Source organism: Thalassophryne amazonica, chromosome 12, assembly GCF_902500255.1.
Source record: "Thalassophryne amazonica chromosome 12, fThaAma1.1, whole genome shotgun sequence".
Classification (NCBI taxonomy): Eukaryota; Metazoa; Chordata; class Actinopteri; order Batrachoidiformes; family Batrachoididae; genus Thalassophryne; species Thalassophryne amazonica.
The window spans coordinates 8,974,001-8,995,695 of record NC_047114.1 but is presented as its reverse complement, the minus strand read 5'-3'; the positions used below and the strand labels follow the sequence as shown (position 1 = coordinate 8,995,695).

The 21,695-nt window shown below is 40.8% G+C and overlaps 1 protein-coding gene across 1 annotated transcript in view; it reads right to left on the bottom strand.

Moving 5' to 3' along the window:
- LOC117521655 (solute carrier organic anion transporter family member 5A1-like) overlaps positions 1–21,695 on the bottom strand; it is an 81,976-nt gene that overhangs the window by 35,758 nt on the left and 24,523 nt on the right. The window contains exons 2-3 of the mRNA XM_034182977.1: positions 5,644–5,776; positions 111–331 (exon numbers count right to left, since the gene is read on the bottom strand). Of these exons, the coding sequence (XP_034038868.1) occupies positions 111–331; positions 5,644–5,776 (354 nt within the window). The remainder of the gene's footprint in view (positions 1–110; positions 332–5,643; positions 5,777–21,695) is intronic.

The following is a 21,695-nucleotide window of genomic DNA, read 5'->3' as shown; positions in this document are numbered from 1 at the left end:
ACTATGGCTTTAAAGCAAAACAGTTAACTGAAAAAAGAAGAAAAACTGCTAGCATATATGACATTTCTGTCTTTTAACGCAGAAACCTTCTAAAACGTCTGACACGGAACCTTTGACGTCCTTCCCGAAGCCCATGGATGAGGTGACCATCTGGCTCTTGCTGTTGTTGCTCTTCTCCTTGAGGACGTCATCGTCACTCGACAGCTCATCCAAGCTTCGCTTTTTCCTCCTCTTTTTCTTCTTGTGTCGCGGCGGCAACTTCTTGGGGAAGGTGAACATGGGGAAGATGACGAGCAGCATAGCCGCGGCACACAGCAGGAACCCGCTCCACCTGAAAAAACAAACAAGCGAGGGAGGAACCGCATGACCTTTGCCCAGTTGCTAACAAACGCGGTAAAGGGATGAAGGTGGCCTGCCCTGAAAGGACTAATTGGACTAAGGTGAGTGGGATTAAGGTCAGTGAATTAGTTTCTAAATTAGACTTTGACCAAATTGGGCACACATGTGTAGGTAGGTGTCTAAAGTGTCTCAGTGAGGTCAAATTTGCACAACGTCAATCACTGTGGAACAAAGTCAAGGTCTCTGTCTGTCTGCTCCTCCCAGGTTCTGTGTCCAGTTTTTGGAAAACCTGAAGTGTGGATGAAGGTTAACCTTGTACTTGCCCATAAAGCAGAGGTCTCAAACCGGTTCCAGAATGGGCCAAGAGGGTGCAGGCTTTCTGTGCAACCACCCACTGCAGCAGGTGATTTCACTGATTAACATCACTTTGAGCAGGTGGAATCAGTTAATCAGTGAAATCACCTGGTGCAGTGGGTGGTTGCACAGAAAGCTCTTGGCCCTTTCTGGAACCGGTCTGAGACCTCTGCCATAAAGAATCAATGTCATTAGGATCAAGTTCAAGGAATTTGAATTTTAACCCATGTTAATGGTAAATAAATGGACTGCATTTATATAGCGCTTTTCCATCTGCATCAGACGCTCAAAGCGCTTTACAATAATGCCTCACATTATTGTGACATGTCAGGGTGCTGCCATACAAGGCGCTCACGACACACTGGGAGCAATAGGGGATTAAAGACCTTGCCCAAGGGCCCTTAGTGATTTTCCAGTCAGGCAGGGATCTTCTGGTCTCAAGCCCAACACCTTAACCACTAGACCATCACCTCCCCTGTCAATGTGGAGAGATTGTAATGAGTGTAATCTATCATCCTGTACAGTCTGATCAGTTATTTGGTAATTAATTAATCAATAGTGAAAATGTCCATTCTGTTACAGATTTGATTTGTGCTATTTTGGATACATAACTGCAATGATTAATGGGTTAATCACATTCATGAGTTAAATTTAATGTTCATTCGTGCAGATTTATGATATTATAGCAAAAAAAAAAAAAGAAAAGAAAAAACAAACAAACAAAGATGTTCCATTTCATATTAGTGGAACAGATAACATCAATTCAGCAAAACTGTGCAAACGCTGGTACAAGCGCTCAATCTGGTTGGCTACTTGAAAATCCAAGATGGCTGTCACTTTCCAATATAGCTGCCAAACTGACCTACTGAAAATGACTTTGTGTAGAAATATTCCTGACACAATGGATCTGTTTCTCTGCATCAGGGAAATTCAAGATGGCATCTAATTCCAAGCTGGCTGCTAAATAAAATTTTTTTGTAATAAGTAATGAACCTCACTCTAATAAATACCATTTCTATGCAAAAAGTCATTGGCAAATGGCCTCCATCTTGAATTTTCAAGTGTCCAGTCGACCACATATACTCAGTAAGATCATGAGAATCACCACGCCAAATCTGGTCCTTGTACATTTTTTTGCGTTACCCGTTCAGCGATATGCAGCAAAATAAAGTGACATTATCATCAACAAAGTGATTCAGCACTTGAAGTTGGTAACCAATAGAAAACCTGGTAGTTATTTCTTTTTCTTGTTCTGTGATCATTAACTGAAACAATAATTACTCTGAAGTAGGGCTGAAACGATTAGTCGAGTAACTCGAATAATTCGAATAATTAAATGTTCGAGGCAAATTCTGTGCCTCCAAGCTTCTCTTAAAATAAAGCCTTTTAAGAGAAAGACGGTCCACAATGATCATCTGAAATAGTTTACTGCACATTTAAAGTGAAGCAGTGTGTTTGTCTATTTTTAAACAACACGGTTTGGTCCGCTGCCTGCTCTCCGCTCTACGTGGCCCGGCGGTCGTCTGCTGTCTCTCTCTGCCCGGTGTGAGGGGCTCTCAGCACTCCCCTCACACCAGGCGAGTCACAGCTCCATCCCCGACCACACTGACAGTTTCTGAAAGATCCTCTCAGCAAAAGTCCACTCTTTCTTCTGTGTTTTGCTCAGACTCACACTGAGTGTTTCACTTTTTAATTTTCACTTTTTTGGGCAACACACAACGCTTCATAAACACTGTAACTTAAATAAAATAATAATAATAATAATTCAAAAACAGTGACTGTGAGGCTTGCATGTTCAACCTCTAGCTGAAATGCATCTGCTGAATCGCAGAGAAAGAGGGATTAAAAAAGATTTCACACAGAGACCCAGTCCACCATCCTTAAAAAAAAAAACTTTAAAATTGTTAAATTTTACAAGTTGGGGAAAACAAAAAACAGAAAGCCACATCCCATTGTCATTTCAGCAAAATGTCAAGACTGTAGTTGAGCTCCTGACACCGGGCAAGATCCAAAACTCGTAAAGATGTGAAAACATAAATAATTACCCAGGAAAACAGAAAGGGAAACAGTAAATTTGACAATCTGTGTGATGGCACAGCGACATTGTGCCATTGCTTAGGGCCCCTTCACACATAGTGCAAAGTTTGGACGAAGTGCGCATGATGCAGGAATCGTGTGCAAACCATGTGAAATCATCCCTCCTTCTAATGCCTCGTACACCTGTTGCTACAACTATTTGTGCACACCAGCGGCTGAAAGACAAAGTGTGCACTGTGCGCTCATCGAACCCTCTCGCGGCAGGTGTCGGCCAAATTCCAGGTGACACGCACGAACATCTAACACCGCTCGCATGGCACTTAGAAAATGTGTGGCAAGTTGCACTCTTCACACGACAGCAGACTCTTCACACGACAGCAGACTGCAGACGATCACTGTTGTACTGGCAGAGAAATTTGTCTGAGTTCCACACGAGTGTGGCTTCGGTGTGTGTGCTGAGAACTGACAGGAAGTGTGGTTGTGACAGAAGTGACTGTGGTGATCTGTCATTCTGGACATTCCAGCTAGACAGTCTGTGACCATGGGTCATCACCAGAGGAACAGACGGATCATATCTGTATTGCTCACTTGATAAATGTGGTGTTTTTATATGGTGTGGGATTTTTTTTTTGTAATACTTCCATGTCCTTTCTGGCTTGAGGTAGATTCCCACAGCTTTCAAAGAACAGCTCCGTATCAAGTTTCTGACTGGTAATCTGAGCTTTTGGAAGGCGTGAGTTCATGTCCCATGGGTGGTATGTTTTTTCTTTTTTTCTTTTTTTTTATTCCACGAGTGGCGCGGTGTGGTCCCACAGGTCTGGTTTTTATTTTTTTATTTATTCCACATAAGCGCGCAATCAAGTGGTGCACTTCGCACTGTTCCTGATCAACACACACTGTCGCATGCACGAACTCTCACACCGGGCTCGTGCATGGCTGCTCGTCGGCGCAATGTTTTGTGGTGTGTAAATTTAACTGTTTCACGCTGTTTCACCATTTTCGACCAGACGTCGACCAGACTTCACACCAAACTTTGCATGGTGTGAAGGGGCCCTTAGGGAGAGCCCTGGACTGTTGATGTTATTTAAAAACACAAAAGCTTGTATGGAGGCGACTGTTACTCCTTGAGCAGAAGCTTCGTTCTCAGGATCTCATGCATGAATGTGTTGTAATCTCACTCTGTCATTATTTGTTGTCCGTGTAATAAAGGACACAGACCTGCTTATTGATTCTTGATTGTAAAATGTTATGTTGTGTGAGTTACGGCCTGTGAGTTTGAATAAAGTCTGAAGCAAAAAAGTGATTTCTAACCCAATAGCAGTCACATGATTTTTTTAACCAATTTTTGTTTTGTTTTTTAAGAATTATTTTTATATTTACATGTTTGTGTTGTCATTCCTGGACACAAAAAGTCCATTAATGTTGCAGATCTGATGTCAGGTTTCTGCAGCTTGTTTGGCTGCAGCGTGCGCCTGGCAACACGCACACATGTTTTCCAGCTAAAAAGCTCTTCAATAACCCAAAATATTAGATCTGTTTTTATTGTCATTATTTTAACTGTCCCCTATCATAGAAAGCAGTGCAGCCAAAACTAATTAAATTTAAAAATGCCCAATCTGGCAACGCACACACACACACACACACACACACACACACACACACACGCACACACACACACTTGGCAGTCATGACTTTTGGTGAGCAGTGCACTGAACTGTCTGGAGCAGAGAACAGGTGCTCCATCATATTTTGGCAAATCTCATTTAGGAAAGGAGCGAGAAGTCAGCAATATTGGCTGCAGCCACTGTCGTGTTTAGGGTGATTAAAAGCCTTCCGTAACTTAAAATGTTGAGTTTTTCAAAATATCATTAATTGTATGTGCCGTGGAGAATTACTGATTTAGGATTATCAACGCAAATTGTTATTAACATATTAGATCTGTTGTTATAACGTACAGTACATTTTTTTTTTGTCTTACACACACACACACACACACACACACACATACTTTCATCTTCAACCGCTTTGTCCAGTCAAGGGTCGCGGTGGGGCTGGAGCCTATCCCTGCAGTCATAGAGCGCGAGGCGGGGTACACCCAGGACAGGACGCCAGTCTGTCGCAGGGCCACAAACAGACAAACAAACACATTCATACTCACTTGGACAATTTAAAGATTCCAATCCACCTGACCCGTATGTCTTTGGATGTGGGAGGAAACCGGAGCACCTGGAGGAAACCCACGCAAACACGGGGAGAACATGCAAACTCCACACAGAAATGCCAGAGACGGGAACTGAACCCATGACCTTCTCGCTGTGAGGCAACAGTGCTAACCACTAAGACACCGTGCTGCCTTGTTTGTCTTATATTTCCATAAAATAATAAAAAGAGTAAATATTTTCAAAAATTGCTGCTACTGTCACTTTGTTATTTAATTTTTATTATTTATTTGTTTTTTTGTTTTGTTTTGTTTTTTACAAATTTTTCTCGTGCGGGCCATGTCACACAGACGTGTTCAGAAGGAATCATGTGACTTAGAATAAAGTCTTATTGTATCATCACCATAATTGCCACAGGAAGTCAGCGGCTGCCAGCTGGTGAGTCACTGCTGGTGATGATGTCACTCGCAGGGTGACATCACCAGAAGCGGGAAACAGACGATGAACTGCAGCAACACCACACACCAACAGAATGGCGGTGGGAAATAAGATCATTTGAGAAACCTGCAGCCTGAATGGACTGGTCCAGATGAAAGGAAAAAAGAAAACGCTACATTTTTGTTCTTGTCGGAGTTTCACACTCAGATTCTAAATCTACGCTTGGCTGCACAATAAAACAAAATGCACAACAAACACAAACAAGGTTTGTGTTTTATTTTTCAGTCGGCAAAAAAAGTTGCCATGTTGGTCTCACCAGTTGCCGATGAAGCGCGGGTCGCTCTGGTCGATGTTGACAACCGTCTCAGGGTCCACGTAGAACCCGATGAGAACTCCTCCCAGCAGGTAACCTGCCGCTGGGCCCAGCGCTCCCATCACGTACATGATGGCTGAGGAGATGAGAAGAACCACGCATCAGTGACCTCCACAGGAGAAACACATCATAGAAGACATTCATCTGAAGCTGCTCAGGAACGAAAAGTATCACAAGCAAATATCACTCATATGGAAAACAAAATACGACTGCTACTAATAATAATAACAATAAACGTTGTGGGGAAAAATGATTTCCAGATTGTAACATTCTATTTGGTGACAGAAAATGTAATTTTTAATTTTAACTCTGAGGTCACAAACTGGTGTCCCAGGGGCCTGAGAAGTACTACAAACCTGCAGTTTATGGTCTGTGGTATAAATGATAAAGCAGGCGTCGCCACCCCTGTTCCTAGAGATCACCTGCCTTGTATGTTTTCCATGTCTACTTGTTGTAGCCAAACCTGATTTTATTTATTTATTACTGAGTTTGTGTTTCCCGGCTCTTGATTGGAGGAGCAGGCCCGAGTTAATTACCTCATTTAAACTGACAGACACAGAAAACAGAAAATTTATGAAATAACGTTTTAATAGGACCAAAATTGCTCAGCTATGTGCACAGACAAGACTACCACAGATGGTTTATGGAAACCCATTCGAAAATGAAGGTTTTTTTGGTGGTGGTGATGGCGGGGGGCAGATTCAGTTAGAGTGCTTTGATTAGAGAGAGTGGTGACATGACGAGTTGAAAAAAATCGGTCACGTGACTCATGGTTCCATCTTGGGTTCAAAATATTGTTCACTGTTAATGTGTCTGCATGTAAATTCAGCTATTTTATTTTTTTATTCTCTGAAAATGCGGGTTGTTGTGCATTTGGAGGCACAAATAGACACAACAAGGGCTTCAAGATGTACAGATTCCCTTCAGATCTGAACAGAAGAAAAATTTGGGAAAATAAAGTCAGCCGTGTGAGACGGAAGCGACTTCATCGTCAAAGTTTTGAAAGGAAAATGTATTGTTCCATTCCGTGTACAGTAAAACTCACCTAACCATCATCGTATAAACCGGATATTCGCAGTCACCAGGCAAAAAAAGTCCCAAAGTTTTTGTATTCTTTTCCATGTAATAAACACCGTATATAACAGATTTTGTACAGCGGATTTTTCACTCACATCCGATAAAATGTCCCGTCCGATCACAATGTATTTCCATTAAACCCCTCGTATGTGGCACTGGAGACATTTACGCTATTAAAATCAGACCGTTAATTTTTTTCACACCGTGCTCAGACTCAGACCTGCAGCCTGACATGCGCATGTTACAAAAATAATCGTAAATCCTCAGACACAACAAAAGGCTGTGATTTCACACTTTTCTGCTTTCAATCCTTCGTCTGCCATCATATTTTAATATTTTTTTACAGTGCGCACACAGATTACATTTTGATAATGGATCAAATACATCTGGCAGAAAAAAAATTCAGAGGAAATTTTGACCCAGTCATTTAATGAGGTGCAGATCCCGATGCAGGATTCCTGTAGATGGTCAGCGCCTCCTGACTGTAACTACAGCTAATCCGTTACATACATATCGCTCACATCGGATAAATGTCCTGTGCAATCGCAATGTATTTCCATTAAAAACCCCGAGCAGTCTTGACGTGCAAAGGTACAAATTAAAGTTCAGCTCTGACACTCGCTTTTTGAGGAAAATGGGAGAGGAGTCATTTTTGTGATTAAAAGCCCGACTGTTTATTTTTTCAAACCGTGTTCAGACTCAGATACATCAAATACAAAAAGCTGTGATTTGACACTTTTCTGCTTTTAATCCTTCATCTCCTATCATATTCTAACCATTTTATAGGGTGCACACTGATAACTGGATCAGAAAAGTCCACACATTTACAGCACAAAGTTGGTAAAAGAGGTGGAGGTGATGATTGTAGAAAGAAAAGCTTGAGGGTCAAATTAGTCTATAATCAAGCATAATCCAGAGATCTTTAAAACTGTCACGCAAGTCATTTTATGACACAGAGTTAAAGAGGGGCAGAAGTATAAATCAGGCTTTAAATTAATTAAATAAATCACCATAAATTGTAAATTTGATATTTATTTTGATAGCACCTGTACCTGGATGTGTTGCTATATGTGGTTAAATGATTTTAAAAAAAAGTTTAAAACATTAAAGGTCCATTCATTAGTTCAGCACAGTTGAACCAAAATGGCGCCAAGTTCTGAGTTGATGCCACTCTCTCAATCAAGGGACTCTAGATTCACTTGTGTTGTGCAGCATGTTAATAAGCTACATACGTACATACAGTATCAGAATGCTGATCAACTAGCGTATGTATGTATGTATGTATGTATGTATGTGTGTGTGTGTGTGTATGTATGTATGTGTGTGTGTGTGTGTGTGTGTGTGTGTGTGTGTGTGTGTGTGTGTGTGTGTGTGTGTGTGTGTGTATGTATGTATGTATGTGTGTGTGTGTGTGTGTGTGTGTGTGTGTGTGTGTGTGTATGTATGTATGTGTGTGTGTGTGTGTGTGTGTGTGTGTGTGTATGTATGTATGTATGTATGTATGTAGCTACCTACCTATCTATCTATCTATCTATCTATCTATCTATCTATGTGTGTGTACTCTGGATTTTGTGAACAAAACGTCATCGATATTTCTTTGGGAAACACAGAAGACTACTTTATGTCAAATTACTCCAACATTACATTGCCTATAGTTGTCATACAGTTTTACATTTCCTTTTGCACTCTCTCAATTGCTACACTGTTTATGCTGTCCATATGTTACACAATTTTACATTTCAGCAAAGGACTTCACGCGTTTCTTTATGTTATATTGTTTATTCATGTTATATTGTCTTGTATTGCACTGCGTGCACATTTTAAGGAGCAGCCCCCCCTAATCTCGTTGTACTATGCAGACTGTGTTTGCTGTGTATAATGACAATAAAGGCTTTCTATTCTATTCTATTATGTAACATTTAATGCAAATTAATCAACCACTAAGAAGAGCGGGGTACAAATGTGCAGTCATATGAGTGCAGATTATATGACTTCACAAAAAAGGGGAAAGTTCAGGTCTTAGACAAAGATTTCATCAATTAGAAGGAATTACATCTTAAATTCTCTGGCTGCACACTGTAAAAAGAAATAGTTGAGAATACTTCAAACTTGCAGGCAACAGTCTGCACTAAGACTTTTATGTTGTGCCCATGATTAAATATATGTTATAGTATATAGTTCATCATCGGCACAACATAAAAGCCTTACTGCAGACTGTTGCCTGCATATTTGAAGTATTCTCAACTATTTTTTATACAGTGCAGTTCAAGGCAAACAAAAAAAATTCTGGTAGCGTGACCTGAACATGGGACACTGGCCAAAGTACTGGACCAGATTGACATCTAATTGTCACAAGCCTGGGAAACCACCAGGATCTTTGGGTTTTTCGTTGCGGTAGTTCACCAAAACTTCTGGCTTGGTTAGGAGACTTTACCTCCTCAGAACGTAACAGGATCTCTGGGTTTACCTTCAATGAACTCAACAAAATTTCTGGGTTTATGTTCAGAGACCTCACTGAGATCGCTGGGTTTACCTTCAGGGAACTCACCAGAATCTCTGGGTTTTCTTTCAGGGAACTCACCAAGATCTCTCAGTCACATCAGGGTGACATTCGGAGCTGCATTAAGTTGAATTCTTAATGGGCCCCTTCACGCATAGTGCAAATTTGGCCGAACTGCCCATTAAGTGCACATGAAGCAGGAATCGTATGCAAACCGTGTAATTTCGTAGCCACCTCTAACGCCTCATACACCTGTTGCTACAACTATTTGAACACACCTACAAAGCTCTAAATAACCTAGCCCTCACTGATCTCCTGCATGAGTACACTTCCTCCCGCACCCTCCACTCAACCTCTGCTGGACTGCTGACCATCCCCACCTCACGCCTCAGTACCACGGGTGCCCAGGCCTTTAACTGCTCAGCACCCAGACTCTGGAACTCCCACCCCCACACATAAGACAATCAAACTCCATCACATCATTCAAGTCCCAACTCAAAACCCATCTCTTTCAACCTGGCATATGGTCTCTAACTGGAGTCTGTCACGTTTTTATGTCAATGTTTTGTTTTACTAACGTTTGTGATTTTTTTATGCTTTTACTTTTGTAAGGTGACCTTGGGTGACTTGAAAGGCACCTCCAAATAAAATGTATTATTATTATTATTATTATTATTATTACTATTATTACACCAGCGGCTGAAAGACAGAGTGTGTGCGCTGTGCGAGCCCATCAACCCTGTCACAGCAGGTGTCAGCCAAATTCCAGGTGACACGCACGAACACCGCTCGTGTGGCACTTAGAAAATGTGTGGCCATTCACACTCTTGGCATGACAACAGTCTGCAGACAATCACTGTCATACTCGCAATGAAATTTGTCTAAGTGCCCCATGAGTGTGGCTCTGGTGTGTGCGCTGAACTGACAGGAGCAGCTGTTGGAGATCTGTCATTCTGGGCATCCCAGCTGGACAGTACTGTGTTTGGAAGGACATGGACTAACAACTGACCACTGTGACGCGCGTGTGTCTGTTTGGTGTCATCAAAACATATATCACTGTGGCGACGGGCTGCAGGAAACGAGCACGCATGTGTGCACGGTGTGCACATGGATTAGCTGCCCCCAGGATGAAACGGACTATCAGATCATAACACGCAGCAGGCGATCTGACTGTCACGTCACCCACGTGACCTCTGTTCCACATGATGCGGTGTCCTGCAGGACATGCGCCAGCAGATGTGGACATGAATGAGACGAGCAAACTGCTTCTCATTCATGCCATTTCATGACTACGTCAGTGACCATGGGTCATCTACAGAGGAACAGATGACTTATATTTGTATTGCCCGCTTGCTGAGAGCGATTTAACACAATGCGATGTTTATATGTGATGTTTTATGATTTTTATATGGTTGTTTTTTTTTTTTTTATACGTCCATGCGCTTCCTGATATGAGGCAGTGTTCAGCATCTTTTTACAGGACAGCAATGGTAGCTCACTTGGTAAAGTTTCTGACTGCAATCAGAGCTTTTGGAAGGTGCAGGTCTGAATCCCATGGGTGACGTTTTTTTTTTTTTTTTGCTGCTGGGGAAAAGCTGCTGTGTTCCTGCATGCACAAACTGTTGCACCAGGATCGTGCACCCCTGTCCATCACTGTGATGTTTCGTGGTGCGCACATACCAGCTGCTCCGACTGGTGTTGCCCTGGAGTTGTACATATGTGTGAAGGGGCCTTAATGATTGACAGCATGGTATAAGTACCCAAAACAAATCCAGTCATCTGTAGCTCTTTTCATTTGACACTTTTGATGTTTCATACATTGATTTGTGAAACCACATTAGCCACAGGCTCCTACAGTTTACCAGTTTCTTCCTGGAAATGGTACCCTTTCTTCCTGTTTTTCACCACAAAGGAAACTTTTTAACTGCTGCCCTACTTAGACACCTCAAAAAGAGAAAAAAAATAATAAAATAAAATAAAAATAATGTGAAAGCAGATTTGATAAAATGCGACAAAAACTACACTTTCAGAAGTTGGAAAACATCCCAATTAGTAACGTCAACACAGAATCTATCAAAACAAGCAAAAATTTGGTTTCTGATGATGAATTGATCAAGTAATCAATGACCCCTTACAGCTCCAGGGAACATAGTGAGGTTCTGCCCCTGAGACGCCTGATCCACAGAAATCAAATCTGTTATTTGTGTACAAAATTAGACTTGAAACTCTCCATTGGCTCCATTGTGGTGGGGTTTTATTTTATTTTTTCTTGCCTGTTTTTTGTTCTTCGCAGAGGATTTTAATGAGAGCAGCTCAGTAGTTTTTGACATTTTATGCTCAAAATACCAGGAACCAGTGGGTGGGTGGGTCGTTAGTGTGACTAACGGTCCAAGAAAAAACTAAACATACTCAAAATTTTAATTTACAAATTTACACATGTGATCAGCTAGAATCTGTGAATGCATATACGTTTCACTGTATCAATATTTAGTTGACCAATTTAATGATTAATCAAGTCTTTCATCTTTGTAACAATTAAAACACAGAACATATAACTTTTTTTTGTTCATCAAATCCAGTTCATAGTATCTTCAAAAAGGTTTTTGGGGTTTTTGACCATCCATCCAGTGTCGAATCCGTCCACTCGACAGCGAACAAAGTTTATCATGATGAGAGGGCTTTTGTTTCCACGGCATCATGGATAATCTCTCATATCGCCAGAGAAACAGGAAAACCCTCAGCCGTGGTACACAACGTGACAGGCAGCAAAGGGATAAAAGAAATCCAGGCTGCTGTTGGTACAGCGCGTGATGGGGAGGAGTCAAGAGCGAACCAAAGGAAACACATAAAGGAACCAGGAAAGGAAAGGTGGAGAGAGTAAAAAAGAAAGCAAAATATGACTAAAAGAAACCAATCTGACTGGAAATACATATAAAACAAGAAAGTGAAAGAAGCGATAATGACACAAGCAAGAAATGAAGTCAGGTGAAAAAAACAATAAAAACTACAGAATGCATATGTCTGTCAAAGGTTGACACTTCTCTGGCAAGCTCTTCTTAAAATGTTCAACTTGCAGGTGGGGGCACTATTTCACCAAAGTGCAAATAATAAGGGAACCTATTATTATAAAGATTATCATATTTTTTGGACTGGTTTGTTTCTTTTGTTTTTACTAATTTGCGTGGTCCCGCATCTTATATATGAAAAAAAAACTGTATTATCACCTATAGCCACAAGATGTCACCATGTGTTACAAGCTGCTTCTGTATATCAAATGAGCAGAGTTGTAATGCAACAAAGTAAAAATACTTCGTTACTGTACTTTAGAATTTTGACGTATCTGTACCTCATTTCATTATTTTCATTTCTGGCGACTTTCACTTTTACTCCACTACATTTCTTCAATAAAATGTATACTTTTACTCCTATACATTTCTCTTAAACATCTTCATTACTCGTTACTGCAGCATAAAAGTAGAAGAAATTTGACTGGGCAGCAGTACTCCGTACCGGTCCTTTCCAAAAGGAACACAGCTGATGCAGCTGTTGAAGAGCAACTTTTCATCCCTGTGTTTTTTTCTTTTTGGCACTTGTTGTTATGACTGTATATATATATATATATATATATATATATGAGGTCTATTAGAAAAGTATCCGACCTTATTATCTTTTTCAAAAACCATATGGATTTGAATCACGTGTGATTACATCAGACATGCTTGAACCCTCGTGGGCATGCGAGAGTTTTTTCACGCCTGTCGGTTACGTCATTCGCCTGTGGGCAGTCTTTGAGTGAGGAGTCGTCCACCCTCTCGTCATTTTTTCATTGTTTAGGAATGGCTCAGAGACTGCTGCTTTGTTTGATCAAAATTTTTTCAAAACTGTAAGGCACAACTGAGTGGACACCATTCGATAAATTCAGCTGGTTTTCGGTAAAAATTTTAACAGCTGATCAGAGATTTTGGTCTGGTAGTGTCGCCGTAAGGACAGCCCACAGCGCCTGACGGCGATCTGCGCTTCAAGGCGGCAGCGTCTCACCGTTTCAAGTTGAAAACTTCCACATTTCAGGCTCTGTTGACCCAGTAAGTCGTCAGAGAACAGAGAACTTTCAGAAGAAGTCAGCATGAGGAGTTTATTCGTACATTCCATTGTTAACGGACATTTTGTAATGAAAGAACGTGCAGGCAGAGTCGCATGTCGGCCCGGACCCGACCGCGGGGGGTCGCGGCAGGAAAAACACCTCCGTTGGAAACCTTAACGGACAAGTTGGAACATGCCCAAGCTGTTAAACAATTTCTCAGTTACTCACTTGTTGAAAGCCATCAAAAGCCGCCTGAATTTTACAAATGGTTTTCAACATGGAGGTGTTTTTCCTGTCACGGCGCACACAGATTTGCCAAGTCATCACGGAAACGACTCGGCGAATTTGCGCGCATGTCTTTCATTAAAAAATGTCCTTAAACAGTGGAATGTCCGCATAAAGTCCTCATGCCGGCCTCTTCTGAATCTTCTCTGTTCTCTCACGATGTCCTGGGTGAATTAAGGCTTAAATTAGAATGTTTTCAGGTCGAAACAGGCCGACGACGGCGCCTGGAAGCGCTGCACGACGTCCCGCTCCATGGGAAGTCCTTACAGCGACAGAAACACCCCATAATCTCTCATCAGCCGTTAAACTTTTCAACGAAAACCAGCTTAATTTTTCGAATAGTGTCCACTCGGATATTCCTCACAGGTCCAGAAAAAATGTTGATAAAGCAACGCGCGCCGTCTCGAGCAGCGTGTGAAACAAAGGAATTCAGCCGAGAGGGCGGGACCACATCTCACTCAAGGCCTGCCCACAGGGAAATGACGTCACGGACGCGCGTGGAAAAACTCACGCATGCGCACGAGGGTTCAAGCATGATTGGTGTAATCGCATGTCATTCAAATCCATATAGTTAAAAAAATAAATAAAAGGGTCAGTTTATTATCTAATAGACCATGTACATATATATATATATATATATATATATATATATATATACAGGTGCAATTAATACAGGTAAAGAGTGCAGAATAAGAGGGCTTCTAAAAGAAAAATTAACAGGTCTGTGTGAGCCAGAATTCTTGCTGGTTGGTAGGTGTTCAAATACTTATTTGCAGCAGTAACATACAAATAAATTATTAAAAATCATACATTGTGATTTCCGGATTTTATTTTTTTTTTAGATTATGTCTCTCACAGTGGACATGCACCTAAGATGAAAATTTTAGACCCCTCCATGATTTCTAAGTGGGAGAACTTGCAAAACCGCAGGGTGTGTTCAAATACTTATTTTCCTCACTGTATATAGTAAATGATAAAAGGGGTGGGGGTTTATAAGATCTGCTTCTGCCTACACCCTTTCAGCCGCACAAACTGGGAAATTGTTTGAGTTTTTCATTTTTGATTCACGAGTTTTTTTGTTAAGTATGTGTGTGCCGAATAAATTCATTCATTCATTCAAATTCATTCAAAAGAGGAACTTCCAGCAACAACAGCCAAAAAGGACGGTAGACTGCTTTGTGTCTGTCTCCGGTTACTTCACGACACCAAACGGAGATGCGTTTTGGAGTGCAAGAATGGTGCGTTATTCTGCCTTCTGAATTAACACATGCACACAAATGCGCATCCTGTGCAGAATCAGGGGGAGGAAGGCAAAAAAAGAAAAAGCTTTGTGAAGCAGCCATCAATCTTGTGTTCGTGCTTTGCAGACGCATCGAGAGACCCAACGGAATCACAAAACTGCCGCTGGTGTGTGAGACTTTTCAATTTTCAAGCGACTTTCTCCCAGTGGCAGTTCTAGGCCAGTTTGACTAAGGGGGCCTTGCTGGGGCCTGGGGGTTCTTCAGAGGGGCACATTCAACTATTCAACTATCTACAACCCCTGGCAAAAATTATGGAATCACCGGCCTCTAATGATGTTCATTCAGTTGTTTAATTTTGTAGAAAAAAAGCAGATCACAGACATGACACAAAACTAAAGTCATTTCAAATGGCAACTTTCTGGGTTTAAGAAACACTATAAGAAATCAAGAAAAAAATAATTGTGGCAGTCAATAACGGTTACTTTTTTAGACCAAGCAGAGGGAAAAAAATATGGAATCACTCAATTCTGAGGAAAAAATTATGGAATCATGAAAAACAAAGAACGCTCCAACACATCACTAGTATTTTGTTGCACCACCTCTGGCTTTTATAACAGCTTGCAGTCTCTGAGGCATGGACTTAATGAGTGACAAACAGTACTCTTCATCAATCTGGCTCCAACTTTCTCTGATTGCTTTTGCCAGATCAGCTTTGCAGGTTGGAGCCTTGTCATGGACCATTTCTTCAACTTCCACCAAAGATTTTCAATTGGATTAAGATCCGGACTATTTGCAGGCCATGACATTGACCCTATGTGTCTTTTTGCAAGGAATGTTTTACCTGACATGCAGCCCCATATCATCAATGACTGTGGAAATTTACATGTTCTCTTCAGGCAGTCATCTTTATAAATCTCATTGGAACGGCACCAAACAAAAGTTCCAGCATCATCACCTTGCCCAATGCAGATTCGAGATTCATCACTGAATATGACTTTCATCCAGTCATCCACAGTCCACGACTGCTTTTCCTTAGCCCATTGTAACCTTGTTTTTTTCTGTTTAGGTGTTAATGATGGCTTTCGTTTAGCTTTTCTGTATGTAAATCCCATTTCCTTTAGGCAGTTTCTTACAGTTCGGTCACAGCCGTTGACTCCAGTTTCCTCCCATTTGTTCCTCTTTTGTTTTGTTGTGCATTTTCGATTTTTGAGACATATTGCTTTAAGTTTTCTGTCTTGACGCTTTGATGACTTCCTTGGTCTACCAGTATGTTTGCCTTTAACAACCTTCCCATGTTATTTGTATTTGGTCCAGAGTTTAGACACAGCTGACTGTGAACAACCAACATCTTTTGCATCATTGCGTGATGATTTACTACTCTTTAGAGTTTGATAATCCTCTCCTTTGTTTCAATTGACATCTCTCGTGTTGGAGCCATGATTCATGTCAGTCCACTTGGTGTAACAGCTCTCCAAGGTGTGATCACTTCTTTTTAGATGCAGACTAACGAGCAGATCTGATTTGATGCAGGTATTGTTTTGAAATGACTTTAGTTTTGTGTCATGTCTGTGATCTGCTTTTTTCTACAAAATTAAACAACTGAATGAACATCCTCCAAGGCCGGTGATTCCATAATTATTGCCAGGGGTTGTATTAGAGCAACTGCCTTCTGCGGTTTTGGTGATTTCTGGCAAACTGATCAACACATGAGTCAAGACTCAATGCCTTTGCCCTCCTAACTCGATGCTCTGCTTCATCTCTTATGGTTCATGGTGGTTAGCATTCGGCTTGCTAACCCAGTTGGCTAGCAAGACGAATGCTTGTAATTTGCGTTATTTATAATGCAAATTATTTATAATTTGCGTTATAAATAAATAATGACTGGGATGAGAATCAGCACCTCCAAATCTGAGACCATGGTCCTCTGTCGGAAAATGGTGGATTGCCCCCTCTGGGTCAGGGGAGAGTTACTGCCCCAAGTTGAGGAGTTCAATCACCTCGTGATCTTGTTCACAAGTGGGGCTAAGTTGGACAGAGACATCAATGGACTGAGCAGGCCAGCATCTGAAATGTTACAGACGCTACACCGGGCCGTTGTGGTTACAGTCCCTTGATTGAGGTGAGTAACATCAACTCCGAGCTGCACCATTTTGGTTCCAACTGCACTGAACCTTTTATGTTTTCAACTTTTTTAAAATCATTTAATTAATAAAGCAACACATCCAGGTACAGGTACTATTAAAATAAATATGAAAATAGTTAAGCTATCAAATTTACATAAATTTACAATTCATGGTGATTTATTTAATTAATTTAAAGCCTGATTTATGTTTCTGTAACTCTGTAACTCCATGTCATACAATGACGTGTGTCACAGTTTTAAAGATCTCCGTCGCAGGATTATGCTTTATTTTCGATTAATTTCACTGGTTATTCAGAGTAGTGTCCAAATAACTGCAGCACACACACATCCATCCATCCATCCATCCATCCATCCATCCATCCATCCATCCATCCATCCATCCATCCATCCATCATCTATCCATCCATCTATCTATCTATCTATCTATCTATCTATCTATCTATCTATCTATCTATCTATCTATCTATCTATCTATCTATCTATCTATCTATCTATCTATCTATCTATCTATCTATCTATCTATCTATCTATCTATCTATGTGTGTGTACTCTGGATTTTGTGAACAAAACTTCATCAATATATATTTGGGAAACACAGAAGACTACTTCTGGACAGCGCTTGTGGGATGAGCTTTTCTTTCTACAATCAATCAATCAATCAAGTTTTTTATTTAACAAGTTTTATTTCTAAAGTGCTTTACAACAACCAAAGTTGATCAAAGTGCTGCACACAGTTAAAAACAAACATAAGATAAAACATCATACTCTAAACATTATACATCTAAATATATTACAGTTGTTGGTTTCCAGGGAGTCACAGCTCTATGTGTCAAAGGCCAATTGAAACAAATATGTTTTCAGCCTGGCTTTGAACAGGGGCAGGGATGAGATGGAGCACAACTCCAGAGGAAGAGAGATCCAGAGTTTAGGACCTGCCACGGCAAAGGCACGATCGCCCCACTATCTATACCTCGACCTTGGAACCACCAGCAGGTGTTGGTCTGAAGAGCACAAGGCTCTGCTGGGCTGGTGAGGAGTCAAATGTCACTGAGGTAAGGCGTGTGAGGCCATGGATTGAACTAAAGATGAACATCAAGAGTTTAAATTGTATTCGGAACTGAACCGGGAGCCAATGGAGGGAGTAAAGAGCTGGTGTGATATGGTTGTGTTTGCGAGTGCTGCAAAGTTAAACAATATTGATTAAGGTGTGTGTGTGTGTTTGTGTCTGTGCATGCATGTGTGTCTGTGCGTGCATGACTGTCTGTGTGTGCATGTGTGTGTGTGACTGTGTGAGAGACAGACAGAGGTTGTTCAACTGACCAATTTATTTTTATGAACTGCAGTGAGAAAGTGTCAGATACTGCATGCAGCCATATACAATAAAAATATTAATATAGGCTACTTTGTGTGTTCAGCTACATGTGTGTATGTGTGTAAGTGGTCTATAAGACTGTTTATTTTTTAATGATCTGTGTGAACTTGGTCATTCATGCAAACATCCAATGATGGCAAACAGGGAAATAATATGTCAGCCTTGTTCACTGTGTTCTTCTCAAAACCCCTAGAGCCTATTTCACCAAACCACATACCCATACATTATGATTTATTTCTCAGCTTGTATTAGGTCAAAAATGCACAAGTTTGGATCAGGTAAAAGACAGGTCCTAGGGGATGTTGTGCATGCAAAAAATTGAAAGTAAATAATACTTGGCAGGAGTAAATGAGGGTTTTTTTTTTCCCAAAAAATGAATTACAATTTATGTCTTTATTTGCTTGGCGTTTCAACTGTGGTTAGTTGATATGTGATTGAAGTGGATACTTTTGTAGAGGAGACTTCACTTGACATTTTGATGTATAATAGGTGTATGTTGGTATCAACATTGGTTAGTTATGAGTGTTCAAATGTTCCAAAACAGGGCAAGTCCCCAAATTTGGGGACTCTAGGGTTTAAGAGGTTAAATATCAGACAAACGGAAAAAGAGGCGAGCTGAAGAAAACTTAAGAGTACTGACAGAGCAACGTGAGGCAAAATCCAGCCAAGCACAGAGAGAGATCCTGTGTGTGTGTGTGTGTGAGAAGCTGCAGAGAGACGTGTCTGTGTAGGGAGGGGTGGGCACTGTGTGTGACTGGCTAATCACAGAGCGTGAAGACAGTCAGTTAGCCAATGAGAATTTTCCTTCAGCACAAGCACAGATATTGAAGAGTTTTATTCAAATCATGCTCGTGCTCATCAAAAATGCTTTATCCGTACCGGATACTCATCTGAAACAAGTATCTGGCTCAACCCTACTATCTGGTGAGGGACTCAGAGTACCACTGCTGCTTCTTTGTGTCGAAAGGAGCCGGCTGAGGTGGGGCACCTGGTGAGGATGCCTGGTTGTCTCCCTAGGGAGGTCTTCCAAGGATGTCCAACTGTAAGGATGCCCCAGGGAAGACCGAGGACACATTGGAGAGATTATATTTCCCAGATGGCTTGGGAACACTTGGGAATCCCCGGGGAAGTGCTACAGTGCTTGTGGGATGAGCTGCTTGCTCTGCTGCCACCTCGTCCTGGACCCGGATAAGCGGTTGAAAATGAATGAATGAGTGTTTAAACAATGCAGCAAGTTTTCAAATGTTTAATTATATCATACTTTTACTTCACCTATGATCATCTGTTCAGTGGTGGCAAAAAGTAGTTTACTCAGGTTTTGTGCCTCAACATCAATTAAGTCATGAGCTTCTGCTCGCTAACACTGTTTGGTTTATAAGTAAATAACGTGCTGATTAAATTAATTTTGCTTCTTGGTGCATGTTTCAAAAATATATGTGACATAGAGACTATGACTGTGACTTATGACTGTGTAATAGAGACTATGACTGTGACTTATGACTCTGTATTAGAGACTATGACTGTGAGTTATGACTCTGTATTAGAGACTATGACTGCGACTTATGACTGTATTAGAGACTATGACTGCGACTTATGACTCTGTATTAGAGACTATGACTGCGACTTATGACTCTGTATTAGAGACTATGACTGCGATTTATGACTCTGTATTAGAGACTATGACTTTGACTCATGACTCTGCATTAGAGACTATGACTGTGACTCACGACTCTGTATTAGAGACTATGACTGTGACTTATGACTCTGTAGTAGAGACTATGACTGCGACTTATGACTGTATTACAGACTATGACTGCGACTTATGACTCTGTATTAGAGACTATGACTGTGACTTATGACTCTGTATTAGAGACTATGACTGCGACTTATGACTGTATTAGAGACTATGACTGCGACTTATGACTCTGTATTAGAGACTATGACTGTGACTCACGACTCTGTATTAGAGACTATGACTGTGACTTGACTCTGCATTAGAGACTATGACTGTGACTCATGACTCTGTATTAGAGACTATGACTGTGACTCATGACTCTGCATTAGAGACTATGACTGTGACTCACGACTCTGTATTAGAGACTATGACTGTGACTTATGACTCTGTATTAGAGACTATGACTGCGACTTATGACTGTATTAGAGACTATGACTGCGACTTATGACTCTGTATTAGAGACTATGACTGTGACTTATGACTCTGTATTAGAGACTATGACTGCGATTATGACTCTGTATTAGAGACTATGACTTAGACTCATGACTCTGTATTAGAGACTATGACTGTGACTTATGACTCTGTATTAGAGACTATGACTGTGACTCACAACTCTGTATTAGAGACTATGACTGTGACTTATGACTCTGTATTAGAGACTATGACTTTGACTTATGACTCTGTATTAGAGACTATAACTGTGACTTATGACTCTGTATTAGAGACTATGACTGTGACTTATGACTCTGTATTAGAGACTATAACTGTGACTTATGACTCTGTATTAGAGACTATGACTTTGACTTATGACTCTGTATTAGAGACTATAACTGTGACTTATGACTCTGTATTAGAGACTATGACTTTGACTTATGACTGTGTATTTCTTCCTCTTCATGACACATATTTGGACAGATGTGACTAGTAGCGAATCTTGTAGTCCAGGAAATATGGTAATCACCAATAAAAATGATGTCTGTTTTCAGGACATCACATGTAAAGCACACGAGCCATCTGAGGTTGGAACCTGGGTGATCCTCAGCACCACATCAGAACCAATCACGGCACTCTTTGGTAGTGCCAAGGAACCGGTTCCAAACTCTTTATCCCATCCATGTTACAGTGCACGGTGTCCTGGGAGTTACTCCCTCAGAGAGCAGAAATTCTGTCCATGGTTCAACTAAATCAATTGCAGGTCACACTGTAACATAACTAATGAATCATAACCCCAGTTTTATGAATAATTCATGGCCACATTTCATGGAAAGTAAGCAAACAAGTTAGTAAATTGTGGCATCATTTTAAATGTAAAGAGAAAAGAAGTGATTCAGAGAGCCGGTGTTTATTTCCGAGTCCACATTATAAGCAAATTAGTACATTTTGGCCACATTTCAACAAAATCAAAGCATTAATTGATAACTAATATTGTAACTATCATGAGTGTTTGAGATCATACACATGTATTAATGAATCACATCCACACAATCTATTTGCTTCTGGTGTCACAACACAAAATGACATCCAACCAGGAGCTGGTAATAAAAAAAAACAACCTCATTCT